This window comes from Falco peregrinus, chromosome 6 (assembly GCF_023634155.1).
Source record: "Falco peregrinus isolate bFalPer1 chromosome 6, bFalPer1.pri, whole genome shotgun sequence".
Classification (NCBI taxonomy): domain Eukaryota; kingdom Metazoa; phylum Chordata; class Aves; order Falconiformes; family Falconidae; genus Falco; species Falco peregrinus.
In genome coordinates, this window is record NC_073726.1 from 55,071,611 (window position 1) to 55,092,265 (window position 20,655).

The 20,655-nt window shown below is 42.2% G+C and overlaps 1 protein-coding gene across 1 annotated transcript; it reads right to left on the reverse strand.

The window, feature by feature from the left end:
* Nucleotides 1–373: 373 nt before the first annotated feature.
* Nucleotides 374–14,730, reverse strand: AGBL3 (AGBL carboxypeptidase 3). The gene is given in 9 exon segments (XM_027786679.2): nt 374–8,806; nt 9,967–10,037; nt 10,199–10,301; nt 10,849–10,921; nt 10,924–10,969; nt 12,112–12,266; nt 13,073–13,522; nt 13,525–13,829; nt 14,334–14,730. Coding segments are annotated over 9 exon segments (1,488 nt in total). The 5' UTR covers nt 14,453–14,730; the 3' UTR covers nt 374–8,640.
* Between the last annotated feature and the right edge of the window lie 5,925 nt (nt 14,731–20,655).

Here is a 20,655-nt window from a genome sequence, read left to right on the forward strand (position 1 = left end):
TGTGTAGTTGTTTTTTTTCTCCTTCCTCTAAGCAACGTCAATTCCAGGAAAGCCTAGAAGAACGTGATCTGTTACATTTTAATCCTTTTGCTATAACTAGGATGGAACAACTGCAGCTGGGGAATAAAGTGCTTTAAAGTCACACAAGATTGCAAAAACATATAAAAATGCATTTTTTATTAACCTCTTCTTTGGCAGGCAAGCCCTCATCAGTCATAACACTTAAATGTACTCAACTGTACCATACTTAAACTGTACTTAGCTGGACCGCCTGTCCCACAGAAGCCAATTACAGCTCTAACGACTTGTGTCGAGACAGGCTGGCAGAGGGAAAGTCACTTTTAACTCCATTTCTCCCTCCACACTGCAGGTGACTCATATCTTCACTCTGAAGACACAGATCTCAGCACGTCGGCTGGTGTGACAGGCATGGCCCTGGCACTGATGGCAGGTGGAGACCACATCTCCTCAAGCGGCAAAATCCCTGCTGCAGCCCGGGTCCCTGGCCTCCCTTTTGGCATGACCTGATCCAGGAGGTGCATCTTACCAGCCAGACATGGGCCAGGTTGGCTGCTGCTCACTGCAGTGCTGCACAGCAAACAGCTCACCTGCAGGGTGTGGGGAGGCAGGAAACCACTGGGTAAGGTCTGTGTCCAACTGGTGAGAGGAACTAGGTCTGCCAGTGTGTGGGGAGCCGTATCCCTTGGACAAAAATAATGTTTACGACATTTTGAAGCTCATTTTATTCTAAGCAAAGAGGTGCTTTATATAGTTGATACTGAATGTAAATAATAATATTTAACACATCTGGCCAAAATACAGTAGGGAAGGCAAAACACAGGTGAGGAATATGAGGGATCAGACTGGGCTGCTGGCGGCTCAGGCTTCAATGGTGGGATAGAGCTGTGTCCATAGAGAGAGCAAGCTGCGACCTTGACCGAGTGAACTCAAGAGACAAGAAGGAAGAGAGAAAACAGGATATGAGGCGAGGCTAGAGACCGGTGACAGGGCAGCTGCTGGCTCAGGACATGACATCCACCCATCTTAGCCAATCAACAGCTGTTGCTGAGCTTGCTAGCTGTAAGGGCGACCAATCAGAGAAGCTGGAGAAAGGGTCTACAAACCTGGAGAAACAAACAAGGGCGCGCTTTTTTGCTGCTTGCTATTTTGTTTGTTTTGCGTTATTTCCTGACGGTCGTAACTCAATCACAACACACAGGGAAACTCGCCGGTTATATTTCTGTAGGTTAAAAAACCCCACACATTAAGAACACAGGATCCCCTCAATCAGTGAATCCAGTCCTCTCCTATCACAGGCACATCCTTCTTGCAAATCCTTTCACAAACCAAGTATCTGTCTTAGTTTTCCAGCTACCATGCCACTATGGTTTTGGATTATTTTTCTGGTTAAGCTCTCTAAGACAAAACCAAAGTAGTCGTAAGGCAGAATAGCTCTGGGTGCGTGCCTGAGGAAGAAAAAAGACAGGAATTCAGAACCAAGCACAAAGTTGTTACTAAAACATACCGCTACAGCATGACACTCTTAGTTTTTCAAGATCAAAAGAGTGAAAATCACATGAAGAAGGATCATCCTGAGAATTAATTCCAGTATTACTTATGTAGGCAGAGAATAAGTAACATGTTCTCACATTCCTCTCTTTAACTGATCTGTGATAGCTCCCCATGAATCCGTAAAACCCACAGGTTTATATAAAAACACAGATAATAGGTATGACTCTTAATATTTCTTACCTGGTCCTCATTGAGGAATTCTAGATCTTTGCTCAGCAGAAAATAACAGCTGAAGTACTGTTCTATATAATTTGCTGACATGACATCTGGAAAAGATTTAAATCTTTAAATTCTCTTCTTTCAATTAGAAGAATCCTTTGTTTTTCTTTTTGTAATTCTTGGAATGTTTCATGAGGCTTGTTTAACTGTGTAGGACAGGTCAGAACTGAAGAGAAATGTATTATCAGCTTTGCAAAATTTTGGCAACGTATGAGCTGTAAGGAGTTTTTAAAAGTGACACAGTACTGAAATTAACACTGCTCACAAGTGATTATCGGAATAAAAATTAATAACAATGACTAAAATCAATGAATACTGACTTATGGTACTGTGAGGTGAGGGCTGACAGCTTTGTATTCAGGACATTTCTGCTCTGCTATTTTCCTCATAGATTAACCAACATAGATGTTGGTTTTATATGCTTGATAGCGGGCTGTTTCCCACGGCTTTGTAGGTATCTGCTGTGCCACAAAGTTTGACACTAAGCACAGCAAATGCCGTTGTTTTTCAGTGCTCTGTCCACATCAATGTTTTCAATTAAAACCCTACCAAAAACTCTACCAAACCCTATCCTTAAACTCCTGAATTCAATAAACTCAACACTCCCGTAAGAAACCCATTTGGTTTTCATGTCAAAAACTAAAACTGTAAGTTTACGAAAATCAGATTTTTAAGGCCTGAAAGAATCACAGATTATCTCATAATTTGTGTACCATGAAAAATAGGCTAGCAATTTCATTCAGTTTGCTGTGAACCCTGTTGTAAACTGTGTGACTGAAGCGAGACAGAAAACCCACTACATCTGGAGTTTGCCCTAATAGGTGTTCTGACTCCCTGTCAAAACATACATCTGTTATTTCTAATGCAAACTTTTATCAGCTGCAGCCACAGCTTCTCATGCTTTTTTTTCCTTTTCATTACCTGATGCTATCTCTGCTATTCTGAGCTGCTCTACTGAAGAATGTCCTTATATTTTAGGAGACAATTGTCATCCCATAAGGTCTAATTTCATCATAAAGTGGCTGAACTCTTTAAAGTGTCATAACAAGAGGTTCTTAAATACTTGCAGGGGTTCCCTTTTATGTTCTTCTTTTTTAAAAAACTCTTTAAAATAATGATGACACCAGAAGTAGTCAAAATAATTCAGTATTAGTCTCAGAGAAATTCTACAAAGAAGTCAAGATAGCTTTTCCCTCCTCCTGTTTTTACATAGGCAAGAACTGTATTTGTCCCTGTGGCACAGTATGAAGATAACTCATGTTGAGCTACTTATTCACTGTGATATCAAAATCCTTCCCAGATTTCCTAGTTCTTGCAATGACACAAGTTCTCCAGTTCTGTTTTCTTAGTCTCCGCATTCACTTATTCTCTTTCGTCTCTATTGAAACCAATAAGTTCTGGTTGATCCCAATTTTCCATAAGATTTGGTCTGTCTTGTTTGACTTCAATGAATATTTTCTCCTCTAGTTTCTCTGGACCAAATGAATACATTATTAAAAATGCACATAACCCTACTGTCAATAGAAGCAAATATTTTTTCACCTGTCTGGAATTTGCCTCAGATTGTTTTTCTCCAGTGAGACTGTTCCAAATCAGTAAAACAGAGTGTAATAATGTGATGAAGACAGCTGAAACAAAAGAAAAATGAACTCTTCCAAATGCTGTGGCTGAGTGAAATCACAAAGAAATCAAAGAAATCTGTAATTATCTTTTTGGAACATACTCTTTACTGAGGTTTGAGATTATAGAAAAAAAATATGGCTTATTAGGATTTTAAGAATTAAATAAACACATAATGTTTACCTTTTTTTCACTGGGTCAAGTACCTGAAATATCTCATGTTGAGTTTCAATGTCCTAAGTCTGTGAAACAGAATGAAAACACAAATTATTTATATTATTAAGTTCCAAAAGACTGACAAAAAAGTATCATCAGGCAGCCACTTCATGGCTTGTTCAAAGTGTGTGCACGAGGTTAGGACAGGAGAAGCTTGGTCAGGGTTCAATAACTAGTGAGTGAAGAGTTAACTTGTAAAGGCGACTTTTTTTCTTTTCTTTCTTTCTTCCTTCCTCACCTCCCTGACCACCCTCCCCCACCGAGACCCCCCACCCCCAAAAAGCAGAAGGCAAGCTAGGCGTTCTGTATTTGGCCTGATTTTCAAAAGCTCAGAAAACTTGGCAGCTTGTGCTCGCTTTGCAAGCTGTTGGGTGCTCAGCATTATAAAAAATATTGACGTTAAATTCCTTTTCATGAAAGTAGTAGCATAACATTAGACTACATTATTTTCATCTACAGTTTTGAAGTGTTTGTCAGCTACAATGAGGCTTTCATTATGTAAATAGTTATGTAGGATGCTGAACAGCAACAATGGAGAAGTGATGCTTTTAAAAATGATTAGGTTTTATGCCAACTAGACTGATAATGACCCTTTAATAAACTTAATCCCATGGTAGTTGCTAAGCCAGCTAATGCTGAGTACTAAATCACACACTGAATGGTTAGGAAGGGGCATGATGCAGCTTTACAAGTATTGCCAGCACAAGTATTTCAGAGCAGGGGCTTGGTAATGATCCCAAAGTTAATTAAAAAAATTATTACCCGTTTCCCTTAAAAGTCCTGTGATCTTTCCCTTTCTCTTATCTTCACAGCATTCTACTGGACTGGAAAACACAACAGAAAATATTTTAATGGGCTTGGCAAAAATCTTGTTCAATAAGGTCAGCAGGTTCTGGTGACAAAATTGTCTAAAGTTGCAGTGGTTGAATTAAGTTGTCATGTATCAGTTTCTGGTCAGAAAAAGAGCACAACATGTTTCTACTGGGATGAAAAATGCTCATATTTTTGCTTTCATGACTTCTGTCTTTAGCAATGCTGTGAAAATGTTCTCCTCATGTTTTGGGTATTTTTCTGCACAGAAAATAGTATGTAAACATTTTGATTCATGAGGGAATATTATAGTTAGAAAGAAAAAAAACACTACCTCAAACAGTTCCAAATAAACATGATAATCACAATGCCAGAAGGAACACATGTAAGCAAGCTGCTCAAGATCAAATTCCTTATGCTGTGTTGTTCAGCAAATACTTACAAACCTGGACACAAACATAACGTATTGACAAGGGACCTTACTTCCTACTCAGTATGGCTTGTTTATTTTTAGTCTGGGAACCTGGATGTCCATGCTTTCTCAGCAGTATGAATTGCCACTGCTCTGTTTTTCCAGTGTTGGGGCTTCTGAAAAGGCAGATTGGCATAAAATGCTAAAAGCTCGTGAAGTAGTGGTCTACCTATTGAACCAATGAAAGCATTAATATAGCAGCCAGCATTATAATGTTTATGAACACAAAAAGAACATTACCCATCAAAACATTAACATGACTTCTTTCCAAATGACAGTTTGCTGTCTCTAGGCAAAAATAACAGTGCTCCTATTTTACATCTGAGGGTCATATAGTTTTCTAGGCTGAACATCAGCAAAGTGCCGTTGAGGGCTACGTACAGCTCCAGCACGATTTTCTGTCAAAACCTCTACTGTACCTGTGATATTCCTTGTTATTCACCTTTTTCAAATGTCTTTAAGAACTTCCATCAAGAGCAACAACAGAAATTTTGGTAAGCCTTTTGATCTAATAATGTTAATTAGTCACTGAAGTAGATCTACATGGGAAAATTGTGCATAATCATAAAAAGAACAAGAGAAAGAAACTTCTGGCAGGAATTGTGATGTACTGATCTTTCAAACTCATTTGATAAGCTATTATTATTTTCTTTACATAGCAACAGTATCACTCTGATGTGTTTTTCTCCTACTATACATCCAGCAACAGCACATTAATTAATTGCATGAAAGATGCATGAATGCAATTCATACAATCTCATTGCATGAAAGATATCTTTGCCTGTGTTTCAGCACAAAAATTACAGAATATGACCTAGTGAAGTTCCACTTAACTAATAATTTTGCAATGTGCACTGGTGTTTATAGGTATTGGCAGGCATAGCCTTACAGAATCAGGCTCTTAGGTGGCCAAAGCTGTGTTGAGTCCTGAAGATGCTCATCCTCTCCTAAGACAGGCATATGATGGGATGGGCTCTGTACCCAGAGGGATCTCTGCTGGAGAAGACTTCTCTTTATTGTTACATTAGTGATTAATTTCTAAAGTGCAGTCACTCAAAATAGAGAGGTTCAAGTAATCACCTAAAGCTGTGGTTTCAGACTGCTGAGATCTCCAAAGGGCTTTCGTCCCTGCTCCTAGCTAGTGTTTTCCCCCAACCCTTAAACTGGCTCTGATGCTCCAAAAAACGTTGTGTGAGCTGATTTAACTCATTAACACAGAAGAAAACCGACTCATTCTTTTTGCTGGTTTTTTTTCCTATCAGCTTGGTGTGTTAAACCAGGTCACTGGCAGGGACCGAACATCAGAGGGATGTAAGGGGAAGGAACACACAGCAAGGAATGTGGCAGGAGGAAACAAGGGAGGACAGAAAGTGGTTGTTAAACACTGTCAGAATGAGGAAAATGCTAATCCATTATTTAGTACAGATCCTAAAGTAATTAAGCTTTAACAAATGCTCTTGTGTTTCTGGAAGGCATCCCTGCCCTTTTTTGTTCTTGGATGTTTCTTTTATGTATATTACTAAGCAAGTCTACCAGTTTTAAAGACTAAACTAAACGGATAAGAAACAATACCCTAACTTTCTGCAGTAGCCTTCTGTGTTTTTCTGGACTTTATCTAAAGCAGTGTTACACCCCTCCAATTCTTCTTCTGAGTTTGAAATTCTCCTGAAATCACAATTATCCAACAGGGTTCCATATCTCCCATGTCACCTGGATAAATCTCATTACATATCCTTTAATCCCAATCCCTGGGATGAATACCACACACAGATGTTTTGCAATAAGCAGTTATGAATGAGAGTCATGTGGCAGCCTGCTCAATATACAGCTTAGTCACAGATATGAGGCAAAACCTGCCTGCCTTGCTTGTATGTACCATTTATAGACCCCAAGAAAATTATGCTTATGGCTATCAGAAAAAAACAAAATCAATCCCGCTGGCTGGCATGGTGAGTGTTTTAATACAAACAAGGATATTTTTAGCAAATGAAGTAGAAAGGCTCAGAGTTTTAGGCAAATTTTTCTCAGGCTGCTAGTCCTCAGAGCTGCTGGCCCCATGTCACACTGGCACCCCGCTGGCCAGACCAGAGGAGGTGGGGCAAGAAAGCATGAGGGGCTGGGAAGTACCAAAAGGCCCTGGATTCTTGGTGTCAACCAGAAGATTTAACTAGCTAACTTTGGAGTTCATTTAACATTTTCATTCTAAAGTTTTCATTAATAATTTGTTTTTTTAAATCCAGCACTGGGAAATGTGCCCATGTGGATTTATTACTCACATATGAATAAACTCAATCCCAAAGGTAAAGTTACAAGAACAAACATAACAGAGGATACATTAAGGAAAAAATACTTCAAAACTCACCCCTCCCTGCATACTTTCACCAACCCTCTGCTACCAGTCCTTGTACTGTACAAAAGAGACTTTTCATCCAACTCACTACAGAAGCCCTCCTGTAACCAATATAGTCCTGGAAATACAATGGCATCAGTGGTGGAACTTCCTGCTTGGTTCTTCAGCACTGAATAGAACAGGGGAAGAAATTTCAAGCTGTGGATAAACATTAAAAGTCAACACCATCCTCACAGACCTTTCCATCCACCCATGTGGGCTGGGTGAGTGGAAAGTCTCTCTGGACTTCACCTTCCTGAAGTACAGAACCCAGCAGCTTTGCTTTAACTCTAGGTGAGTGGGACTAGGTGGAACTGTTGCAATTTGCACAGGCACGTGTTCTCCGTATAACCCCTCCAGGGACAAACGCCTCCAGGGAAGGGCAGAGCACATGAAGGGATCTGTGGCAGCTTCCCTCATCACAAGTGCATTCATGACAGCTTACCTGACTACGTCATGTTTCAAACTCTCATCTCTGAAACTAGATCTAAAACTCAAAATCATGCAATTTGTTGACCAGCCCAGTTACATGAAATGCCTATCTGCATATTTTGCAAAGTGTCACAGGGGTCACTTCAATTTTACACACTCTTAGGACAGAGCCCTGGTACTAGATTCCCCTTTTTCTGTTGTTTATTTAATGTATTTATGTCACAAACAGGAAGCAACAATTTATAAGAACTGTTATTGTTGGCTAAAATTCATCCTCAAGCGTTCTAAAAGTAATACACTCACCAAAGTTTGTTTTGTTTATCTACAGGAAATATCTTGAGTAATATTATGGCAATCACAGGCACCAAAGAAATAAACACCAAGCAAATAAGGACAAAAAGCCTGATGTTTCAACCCATTCTTTTCAGCAAAATAAGTAAATACAGATTTCAGGAAAATTAAACGTCTCATTGCCCTTCAGTGAAAGTGGTTTGTTAAATCTGGGGCTACATTTGCCCGTGGGCTTAGAAGTAGGCAACGGGGCAGTCTGATGCTGACAGCACAGCACCAGTTTGATGGCTTGTCTGCGTGTGTGAGAGGAGAACACAGCTCCTGAACACTGAACTGGGTAACTGCACGGTATGGCTGACACCAGTGTACCTGGGCACGATACTTCTTGTGCTTCAAGCTGGTGCCCTCCTCCTCCTCCCCCTGACCCTGCTTACTCAGCTGTACTACAGAAGCTGACAGCTAGAAAGCCTGGCTTCCTTCTTTTGGAGCAAAACCACCACCTTCTGGACAATCTGGGTTAAGCTATAAGGAAAATTAATACTGTTGCTCTGCACTGTTCATTTGGACTGTACCTCTATAGACTATTGATTTGTTAATTACTATTCTGACTGACTCAATCCTAAAGCTCTTTCAAATAGAGCCTGTTAAACTCTAGCAATTCTTTCCCAGTGGCATTCAGGACAGACATGAAAATAGCCAAGAAAAAGTCATAGCATACCTTAATACCTAGTATTAGCTGGTGTGCAACAAGACCACAGGAGTCTGTGCTGTCAGAAGTTTGGCTGCTGTGGAAGACGAGCATTGTTTTGTTTAATTTCCAGATTTGGTGATTGCAAACAGTATTTTGCAGCACTCATTCCAACCGTTAGCATGTGTCTTCTGTAGTAACCCTAGCTGTAGAGTTGCATATGTGTTTTCCACACGCCTGTCTTCCAGATCCACATTTTGCTTTTACAGACCTACAGCTAACCTGCAAAAGGTGGGCATCATCATCTTAGAGAAAGCTTGGTTATTGAAAGAGATGGGATCTGTCCAGATGGCACCTCCTGCTTCTACCTAGGTTTCTTTTTGTGCTCCCTCCCCTCCTAAATCCTCTCACAGAACATCATCCCCTTTATTCCCGGGAAGCCTTCTCCTAGTTCTCTGATGATACAATCAGTGTCTGGTGTCTCTCTTTTATTTCCTTGCAGTTCAGCACCAATTGCGCAGCTCAGCTCTTGAATTCTATATTCTGGGCACCTAAAGTTTGATGAGATAGATCCTTATCTATGTTATTATGTATTATGTTATTATGTATTATATAAACTTATTAATGTTTTCCCAAAAAAGAAAGGTACAAAGTTTTTATTCCCTAATAAACGGCCATAGAGCCACAGCTGTTCATAACACATAAATGTCCCCCTCTCACAAATCACATGCACAATTGACTTGCCGTCACTCACAGTCAGCACTGGTACAGGAAGAGCTGATCACGTTTAATAGGGGTATCGTTTGGTCAGCATACAGATTCTTGGACTGCTATCAGTTACCCTGAACTTAGCCCCTTTGACTAAATGGAATCAGACTAGAGTCTTCCATAGTTAATGAAATTAGGTTTACACAAACCCAAACAATATACCTTATATTATGGCTAGATTGCTCTGCAAAATGTAAGGCTGAAAAAAAGCCTATTGATTTAAGTGATATAACAGACCAATTTAAGTGATATAACAGTTTCATTTCTCCTCAGGAAGGCCATCCGGGGAAGATACTGAGTTCTGCTTCTGATGAACTGGCTGTTAAAGTTTGGGTATATGATTTGGATGCAGTTTTTCAAGGAGTGTTAAAGGAGTGTGACTATTAAAAGTCTAATTTCAGTAACATTTCTAATATTTACTCTGGCACTCTTTATGAAGTGAAAAAAACATATAATAAAGTATGGCATATCTGAATAGTTCTAAGATACCTGGAATCTCAGTCTAACACATCAGAATTCAGGACCCTGGAGTTCACTCTGGCTTGCTGTTTCACTACCTTCTTGTGTTCCATCAGGCACAGATAGTAACAAGAAACACCACAATTTTAGTTTACTGCTTAAAGGACACCATTATCAAATTTATTCTTGCTATAAACCTATAGCGTATTATGTTTTGTTACAGTAGGAGGAACTGAGGCAGGAGAAAAGGCCTAGGGGGTACTTTCCTTACCTCCCTGTTGTGAACACAGTAGTTCAAAAGAGCATCACAGAAATGCTGTCCTATTGACTGCAAGTCTTTCATATTGAAATGGGTGCTTTGCAGCCTGCAGCATCAATATGAGCAAGACAGAAATGAAAATGTCAGTCATCCTGCTGACTGCTAGGTATCTGTGATACTTCAGGATGGTGGCTGACTGCAGACTTACATATCTTTCACTGCCAGATGCTAGACAGGTCTATAACTGCTGGAGTTTTATACAGATGATATTACATATCATTATTCTGCCTATATGAACAAGTCTATCCCCTCAGAAGCGGTTAACTATAATGCATAGTTAATGGATAACTCATTACAAAATTTCCTAAAAATACAATTGGCTTTAGTCACTGCTTTTAATTTGCCATCCACTAATGTTGTTTCATGATACATATGCAATAATACTAGCGGTGGCCTGAAAGGTTGCTAGGTGAATGCCTTAGTTTTCTGTTTTTTCCAACTTTTATCTTAAATCATCACTACTTTCTACCCAATAAGACAGAACACCAACAAGGGGATTGTAGCTCAAGCCACCATTTTCCATGAAAAAACAAAAGTAAAGGTCTTGTTTGATGATTCCTACTAAATAGCTATAGGGAATTGTCTCCCCCAACTTAAAGTCACAGACAGAGGCTTCCAAAGTGTAGCTGTTGTTGATGTTAATCTTCCACACTACCACTCGGCCTGGCTGCCTTTGTTCTTTCGTACTCTGAAACGGCAGTCTGGGAATGAAAACTTAAAAGACACAACATTAGCCTTTGAAGTCTGGAATATATAGGAAATAGGAAGATGCAATAATTTCATTTTAACCCTGCAGGTTTTTTTAAATCTTATCTACCAGGTAAGCGATTGTGAGTTTTCACTCTACTTTAATATTGCACAGCATAGCTCACAGCATACTGTTATTACTGGTATAATGGAGATGTAGGTGAATAATAGCCCTTAGGTTAAAAGCTTATTTTACTTTAAGAATTTCTGAGATATATGCAAATAATTTTTATGTGGCTGTACTTACTGTTTCTAAACAACCCTATACAGACATCTGACCAGCTGAGTTACCAGAAATCCTGTTATATACCAACATCCATACTTACTAAAAAGTTGGAATAGGTCTTCTTTCATGAGTTAATAGACCAACAGTTTGATGCAACCAATCTGGAGCTCACAACCACCTCATTACTGATATTACTGATATATATACTGATATCCGAGGAAAACAGCATTAGCTGCACGTATGCAATGACATCTAGTAGGTTAGTTTGTGTGCTGTTTTATTCCTGAGCCTTTGAAACCTTTTTTCAAAGGCTCAAAAGAAGCTTACTGCAGTCAGATTTTGCTGGTAAATGACATATTTTAAAAGCAGTCATTTCCTACTGAACTTTTTTCCCCCTAATTGAAATAGCTTACACAAACATAGTGATTTTGACAGAATTTTCAACAGAAGTTTTCAGAAGGATTCAGTCCGGAGGAAACATTTTTCTTCTTTAGCTTCTTGTTTACTTACTTGTTTGTTTGTAATTCTACAGTATGTTTTAAAGCTGCCTTTAATATAAGAGTACACAATATTTAGTGTTCATTTTTGACATTATTAAAACAATGCTACTTTGATATTTCATATTTTTTTCATTATTTAAAAAAAAAGTTTTTTAAAAATGCTAACTTTATGTCCCAGTTCAGCATGATACATTTGGAGTGCTGGAATTTCAAAGGAGTTAACATTTCATATTCCTACCATTTCTAGTTTTAGCCAATTGAAGATTATTTTACCGGCTGAAGTGTGGTCTTTTAATAAATGTGATACCTTAACAAAAAATTAGGTAACTCGGATGGTGCTTGATTTTTTAGGTGAGTAAGTTTCTAGCCAAATATTTGCTTACCTTATCTGGGCAGCTCTTGCTCAGCAAGAGTGGGAAGACACATGGATGCACATATAGTACTTCTGCTTGCTGCTTTCTCTCACAACCACACGTGAAGCTATAGTAGCTGAATATGATGCTGAAGGTCAGTAGCACTTGAGCAGACATAATTAATACTAATTATGGGGCACTCACTCTCTCCATATAGTAAGAAAGAGAGAGGAATTCTCATGGAAAAGAAGGAAAGGCACCGTGCTCGTCCCCTGTAAGCTAAGGATCTACATGCCAAAATATTCATTTGAAAGAATACAGATCTTACTTAAAACAGACTGTAACTAGATTAAAAACATTAAATTTATTAATTCTGACACTGTTTTTTTGCAGAAGAGTCAAGTTTGTATTAATTTGTTACAGAAGTTAAACCAGAGGGATTTGTTTTAATAGCTGAAGGTTTAGTTTAATACCCAAAGGTTTAGATTTATATCCAGAGTATTAATGTCTCTGTGACTGGAAGTCTGCATAAGAGATCAAACATATTTGTTTCAAAACATACAGGAAACTTGGCAATCTTTGCTGTCAAATGGACATCTGGGATCTATTTTTAACCTAACTTCATTCTGGGCTGTGGTTGTATGCCAGAAAAGATGAAAATGAAAGAAATAAGGAATTTATATGTAGATTTTGGCAAAGGATAGTGGGGAGAATTATGCTGATAATGTTTTGATGAAAACTCTTACTTTGGAGATATAACTTATTACCAGAACAGAGAAAGTATATTAAAGGAAAACCGGCACAATACTGAAGAAAAAAATAACCTACTCTGAAATGCAACTGAATGTAAACAGAACAATCAGAAAGGCTTGGGTACAGGGCAAAGATGTAAATTCCAAAAATTCCAAAACAATAAGGGACATAGGGAAGTCACGCTAACAAAGAGACAGTAGAAAGGAAAATAATCTATTCCAATGGGAAATAAAATGACATTACCTTTTGATCATGCTTCAGATATACGAGATAGAAGGGTAAAATTTCTTCACATTAGATCTGTATTTGCGGTTCAAGTCCCGACCTGTTAAAGAGCAGCGGTGACCTCCCACAATGACACCATCTGGATTCAACATGGGTACCACTCTGAAGACAAAATTGTCCTGCAGGAGTTGAGCTTTGTCTGAATTGCCAAGAATGTAATCTAGAAAGCCCTTTGACACCCAGGAACTATTAGTTTCTCCGAGATGCACCCTTGCGGTAAGTATCACAGCCTTCCTCCCGGTGCCCTTGCCACTTCTGGGGGGGTTGGTGGTAGTTAAAGCATACGCTGTGTTTCCTGCCAGTGAATAGCACAAGATATGAATCTTGCAGAATTTGGGCTTCACTGATCTTTAGAGATGGCAGGTGTAAGGATAGCAGTGGGCAAAGTAGCAGGTGTCTTGGTATGAGTGAACTGGAATGCCCAAGTGAGTGAGAAATACTGATGTCTGCCTTGGCCCCTGTTGGCTTTGTAATACTTGATTTCATTTCCAGCCCTTTGCCAGCCAACCTTGTGTTTCTTAGCATTGGCTTCTGAGTACAACAGTGGCCACAAGCCATGCTTATATAGGCTGTTACACTTGGTAAAATTGACAATAGTGAAGCGATACGGCATCCCTGCCTGCGTACTCGTTAATTTGAAGTAGTACCACTGTATGCGTCTGCTTGTGTGGAGGTCAGTGCATGGGGTCAGCTGCTACTCAAATTCATTGCTGGTAGGCAGAAAGAAGAGAAGCAGTTGTGATGCTGGTTAGCGCTGCGGTATGATGCAGTGCCAAATAATGCAGACTACCATGAAAAAGCACACCACAGTGAAACAGGCGCAAATGCAGTTTACACTGTCATAAAGTCTGTGCAGCTGCTAGGAAAAGACACCTAACCACAACTAGTCAATAATGCAACTGTTATCTTAATTACGACTTCTAACAATAACTGGGACTTCTGAAAATTTTCTCCACATTATGCTTTAAAAGGAGGTGCTTAAGAAATGGTGTTTAGCTTGTGTGGGTGATTATCACCTATAGAAAACATTCAGTGCTATCAGATCATTTCAAGTGAAGGCTACCTGCAACTACTTTTGAAGCTCATTCAACTAATGTAAAACTAGTGCAAACCCGGAGTAACACATACTGCTCAGAAACTGATAGCAGGCTGCTGATACAACAACTCTGATAATAACACCATCTTAATAACAGACAAAAAGATTAGAAACTTACACTTTGACCACCTTCTGCAAATTCACACTCTCAAACTGTGCTTCAAAGATCAGTGTGTTGTCCCCTTTCTGATGGAGGATCTGCTTCAGGGGGCAGAGACTTCTCACTTGGGAATACATAAACCAGGAGATTTTGTTAGATAGGGGAAGGAGCAGAACAGGTATCTTTCATTTCAGTCTGAGTCATTTTAGGGAACACCTGCACCCTTCTGAAAACTCCTTCTAGAAAAAGACAACTTGATGGAGTTGAACTTAAAGGATTATCTTGGTTAAGCATAAAAGAAATTATACAAAGATTTTGCTGCTCATGCCCACTTAACCTTATGGATTTCAGCCAGCCTAAGATCCGACTCTGTCTTGGAGGTCCCTGTGTCTCTCTGCATGAGCAAAGGGCAGTTCATACTCTGTACTTACGCAAAGCAACTGGGTTAGATGGAAAGACTGCAGGACTCAGCTCCCCCTGGGTTCTTGCACCAGTCAAACGGGTAACTTCTTACTCACAAATCATATGTAGTTGACAACTCTTGCCATCAGTTTGTTATTAAATCTCTGTATTCAATTATTCTAGTCTAGAAGCAAAAAATATGACACCCAAACCAAGCAGCAATCACTTTTATACTGCAAGTAATGTTTTCCCATCACATTTAGCATGCAATTTGAGCCCGTACCTCCTTTTACCCTCTTCTGCTTTTTCCTCAGATGAGGGGTTCACAGAGGCATAACTGAACTTTCTACTACAATCTCTGTTACTTTAGTTCATTAAGGGCCAGAATGTCTAGATTTGCCATCAGCAATAATTTACTTTTTTGTTTGGGAAGTTGTTTTGGTTACAGAATATTCTTGATGTAATTTTAGTAGTCAAGGATCCTCCCTTTACAGAACCATGACAGGAATTGTTTTTAATATTTATTTGCTTTCTCTGTATTGGTGTCAATAAGGTGGCAAAGGCCTGCAAACCCAGGGTAACCAAAACTTCCTTGTCACCCCCAAACTGCACCCACAAAACAGAGAGAGGATGTGGCACTTCTGCCGACAGCGGGAGCCCAGAGATCCCGCTGCAGTCAGTGCAGCCCTGCTGGTGGCTCCGGCAGGAGCTGTGCTCTGACACTTTGGTTAGGGCCAGCTCAGGGAAAAGGAGAAAGGTGAAAACTGCAGGTATTTCTCGGCTGCAATGACGTACTACGTGACTGTGGTTTCACACTGCTGATACTGAATTGGCTGTCTTATCAAAATTCCCTGCCACCTAACTTTCTATCTAGCAAAATGAAGGATTTGTACCGGTGGCCAGACACCGATCATCAGACTGTTGGATTCTCAGTTCCTGTATTCTTGCTTCTCTTTATCGCCTTACTGCTGGATCCACCTGAGGAGAAACTGCTGCCTTACCATGCTGCCAAATATGGGGGATGGACCCCACGCCATACAGCAGGGTTAGATCCTGTTCGGATCAGTTGTGTCTGCCCTTGCTTGGCCGGGGCTCCGCTAGAGATGTGTGCTGCAGCAGCCTGTCTTATTCTCTCCTGTAGTGTTGCTAAAGCTCTGACAGTAACACCCAGGAAGTTCTGTAAAACAAGATTCCTTTAAGTAATTTTTTCATTCCTTGAATCAGTGTTGCCATATGCAAAAGAACACAGTGTTCAGTGTACTGTACTGTTCCTCATGATTGCAGTTACGACAGACCCACAGGGGTTTTCTAGTTTTCCAGTTTGCTAGCTGGAATACCTACTTGAATTCAACTACTTTCTGTTTAGCTGAATTCCATTCACAGTTCCTCTGCTCTTCCCTTCCTCTTCATGCTCTTCCTTAACATTAAGGAAGTGTTCCAGTAGTTAATCCAGTAAAACTGTTTCTGGAAACACCTGTATCAGTGAAACGCTATGGAATGAAATGCATGCCTAAAATCTGAGAGCTCTGTCATGGGGCATTTAATTTTTCTGCATGGGAGTCACCATTAGATCCTTTCCCAGACCAGACTTCAGCAGGGCCTGCAGGAACTCTGCAGCAGGGAGTTCCCAGCCAGGCATTCCCTCCCAGCTCCTGCCGACTCCAAAATCAAACCGAGTGGGGACCAGAGCGCTGCTGCTGTCCCGGGCGGCGGGACAGGACGCCCCGACGAGGCGGCGCGACACCCCCGCGCGGAACGCCGCACTCCCCGCCACTCTCGCGAGAGTTCGGCGGCTGGGCGGGGGGAGCGCGGCCCCGGCGGGGGGGTGGGGGGGGTGGGAGGCGGGGGTGGGGGGGTGGGGGGGTGGGAGGCGGGGGTGGGGGGGTGGGAGGCGGGGGTGGGGGGGGTGGGAGGCGGCCCCGGCGCGGGGCCGTAGGGGGCGGGTGTCGCGGCCCCTCGTCCCGCCCTCGGTGGCCGGCGGGGCAGCGCGGGCCGAGCCGCGCCGCGGGTTTGTGCCGCAGCGGCCCCGGGTAGCGAGCAGGGAGCGGGGTGCAGCCCTGAGGCCCAGGCTGGTGCGCGGCGTGGCGGGGGCTGTGCGACGGCTTCCAAGTGCCTGCTGGTGCCGCTGCTGGCTCGGGCTGCGGGGTGTGCGGGGGGAAAGGCATTTGCTTTCTGTCGGGTGTGAACGTTAGACCTGGAAGTCATGGAATGCCAGCCGCACGACACATCACTGTGAAGTACGGTGTTGACAAACCCCGTGCATTTACAGCGCCAGGCAGCGCCGCCTCCTCTCCCAGTGTGTTACCTGGCCGCAGCTACAGCCTGGCCCGTGACAGCGCAGCGGCCCCCGGGCGACCCCCGCCCCCTGCAGCAGCCCCCGCAGCTGGGGCAGGGCGCTTTCGGCTGCTGGAGGCGTGAGCAGGCAGCTCCCGTGGGCCGTACACGGGCCGTGACCTGCTGGACACACCAGGGGATACAGCTGCTCCGGGTGCCCCGGGGCTGAGGGACAGAAGGATGCGTTTGCCAAACGTAACCTTTCTTACTGTGTCGTGTCACAGGTGCCTTCTGTAGAGTTCTAGTAGCCCTTTCATGGACAGATGATCTTCTACTGAGTAATCTGTTTTCTAGTTTCTTGTTACATTCTGGTGATTACCCTGTCACTTGAGTCTCGTGGCTCTAGTAATTGGATTTCCTATTTTTTCACAGCATTCCTTTTGTCTGATATAGGTAGAAGGGGCTGCAGGAGGTTGTGCTGAGCCTTAGGTGCCATTGTCAGCACCACAACAGGGCTGCAAACATCGAGGGTCACATGTAGTGTGAATCCTTCTTCTTTGATGTTGTCTCTTAGAGGAGGCTGCCCTCTTAATTTCTAGCTCCCTTGCCATAGTTCTTCACTCCTTATAATGCCTTGATGGCTGACTCCCAAATGAGCTACTTTCCAGAGCAATGGCTCTGCACAAGGCCCAGAGAATCACCTGGAGTCCAGAGCCTGGGCAGAGACCGCCCAGGGCACAGGGGAGGAAGGGTTAACTTCTTTGCTGACCAGTGCCAAATTTGTTGTGGAGCCTTGCAGCTCACTCGCTGGTGCCAGCCCCAGCTTCTGATGACCAGCCTTACATCAGTGTCAGGGTGGCTTACCATCCCCGGCTGAGGGGACCAGAGGGAAGGAAGGCAGGGAGTGAAGAGCAGACCTACATGTCGCTGTCCTGTAATGAGGTTAGTGGTTAAAAAGAGGAACGAAGGCCCAACAGAAAGGGGTATTAAGACAGGACTTTAGGAATAACCATGATGTTGGAGGTTGCAGTCACCTAAGCAAACTAGCAGGACTCCTTCAGCTTCCTCTGTTGTCCATGAGGGCAGGCACTCCCAAAGAACAATTCAGAGCTCTACAGTTTGGATCTGCTTGGGTTTGCTCTCTGGAATACTTTCTCCAGTGGTTGTAGAGGGACTGGTGGAGAGTTCCTTGGCTAAAATAGGAGTGCCAAGTTAGTTGAGAGTGAGCATCCATCCCTAGGATTTCTGTGAATTATGGGCAGGCAAAACTGCCTGGTGCCCTGAACCTTGCCCAGAGCAAGTCACCTCACAGAAGGGACTGTGGGCAGTAGGCGTACTCTTTTACTGAGCAGAAGAGAGAGAATTTGAACCTGCGTCTTACAGTAGTGACATATTACTATGCGCTTTTGATCTGTATAATCACAGAACACCTAATAGCTCCACAAATAGTCTCCTGGACAAAACAGTCATGGGAGTTTTACTGTTTGCTGCCACAGGGCAAATGCTGTGACCTTGATATCAGCAATATGTGTTGCGGTCATATCAATTTGTACATGAAATGGGGGACCACTGCTTCTTAACACATGGGAAAGTTACTTCCTCCCTACAAGAATCACATTCCACATATGATGTTACAACGCCTTCTAGAGTCAGATCCTGCATCTTCAGCACTGAAAAACAATGCCTATGTTTCTCTCGGTAGTGGATGGGTCTGAGATGCATGCAGGTGTGGAACCTCTGTCCCATGCTATTAAAATGTTTGAAAGAAATTAAGTCTTTGAGCAAAGAGATTGGGACCATAATGTTTCCCTACTTATGATAAGTGAAAACTGTGTCTTTAATGTAACCACATTTAGAAATGTGTGTTTAGATGTGGGCCACAAGAAAAGCTTTGTAGTATGAGCAAATAGTGGGAAAAATCCTGAAACAGGTCTTAAAAAATTACTCTGTTTTATAGGCTGAAAAATAATATTAACTGATCAATATCCTGATATTTCCAGAACTGCTTTTTCTTGGTTTCCCAAAATGCCCGTTGAATGATCATATCTGCTTTCCTTGTGCAAACAATAATCTCTAATCTAATCACAAAACAACCAATCCCATGCTCTTATTTCAATTATTCACTTATATTTCTATTGTCATGGTTCTTAAAAATCATAGTCTCGATCAGAATCGTGTTGCGTTAGGTGCTGTGTTTTGCTAAGGGCCCACCCACCCTTCCTTTAGAGAGGTGACAAGGAGAGGCAGGGAAGGCAGGGACAGGAGGCAGGAGTGACTTCGCCCAGAGGATGGAGCAGCAGAACTGCCGATGGAAACTGTCATAAATCCGTCCTGTCCACTGGGCAGCATTGTCCTTTACAGGAGCTCAAAAGTGAGCTGCTGAGCTGGAGGGGGAAGTTCACAGCTTTAGTCTGGGGTCTCCAGGAACCTTTGGGTACCTTTGGTGAGAAGTTATGTATTGTTAGGTACTTTCTTGGGGAAAAATCGTTTGTGTTGATAGCAGCTTGATTTAAACTGTTTTCTTTAAGCTTTGTATTACAAACTGTGTCTCGGTCTTTGTTCCTGAATGAATCAAGGATGGCAGGATTTCAGGATGAGTGCACTAAAGCTTTGTTTGATATTAGAGAAATCGTTCTTTGCAAATTATCCATTTGTTTTTAAAGCATCTGTGCTGTCTTTCCTTAAAAGAGCTTTATTTGCGTTTGCAAAATGGAGTGATAGCTACCATTTTGGGATCCTGGTGTAAACATTACAGAAAACATTTTTGACACGTTTTTCTTTAATGTCGCTTTTTTTTTTTTTTTCTTTTGGTACTTCTTTTGCTAAAAGTCATTTATCTCCAGTGGAACAGCTGAAAGAACGGGAGCACAAGTTCCTATTAAGTGTTTCGGCTGCTGTTGTCAGCCCAGGGAGCAGCGTGGCCACAAGGTGGCAGCAGTCTGTAAGGGGCCGGAGGTACCGCCCTGCCAGGCCGGTATGTATGTATGTATGTATACGCGGCAGGCCTGCGTATGTATGTATGTATGTATGTACGTATGTATGTATGCCTGCGTGCCTTAGGCCATACAGCGGAGCGTCCGCAGTGTTCAGGCACAGTTATTGCAGATCTGTTTTCTCGAGTTCTTTCACTTCGAGCTAATCTTGCGTGAGGTTGAGCAATGGGGTGTAACACCAGTGTCTCTCTTGTTGGCCCCGTAGGCTGGTGGCAAGTGACTTGGCCAAGAATGGCAAGTGCAAATGCATTTTAAAATCGCCGGTGTAAGCCAGCATCTGGGCTCGTGTGCTGCTGTGAGGCCTTGGCTGGCTCCTGAAGCCTGTCTGCTTCTTGGGCTCTCCTGATGGCATCCAGAATGGCACAGCCCCAGGCTGCAGAGTGCTGATGTCCTACCTACCCCTGCCAGCTCGCGTCGGTTCAGGGTAATATAATGGGTTAACTTCATAGTGCCTGGCTTTGTGAGAGATCAGGCATCATCCACCCTCCCCAGCTGGCATAAAATTCGTGTTAATAGAAAAGGGCAGCGAAAACTCCATCATGTGTTCTGTCTGATTTGACAGAAATACAGTCATGTGCCCGCACGTGATCAAGATTAAATTTGTGCTGCTGAGTGATCTGGCAGTGTGCAAACCCATATTAATGCACATGAAACCACAGGTTTTTTTGGGG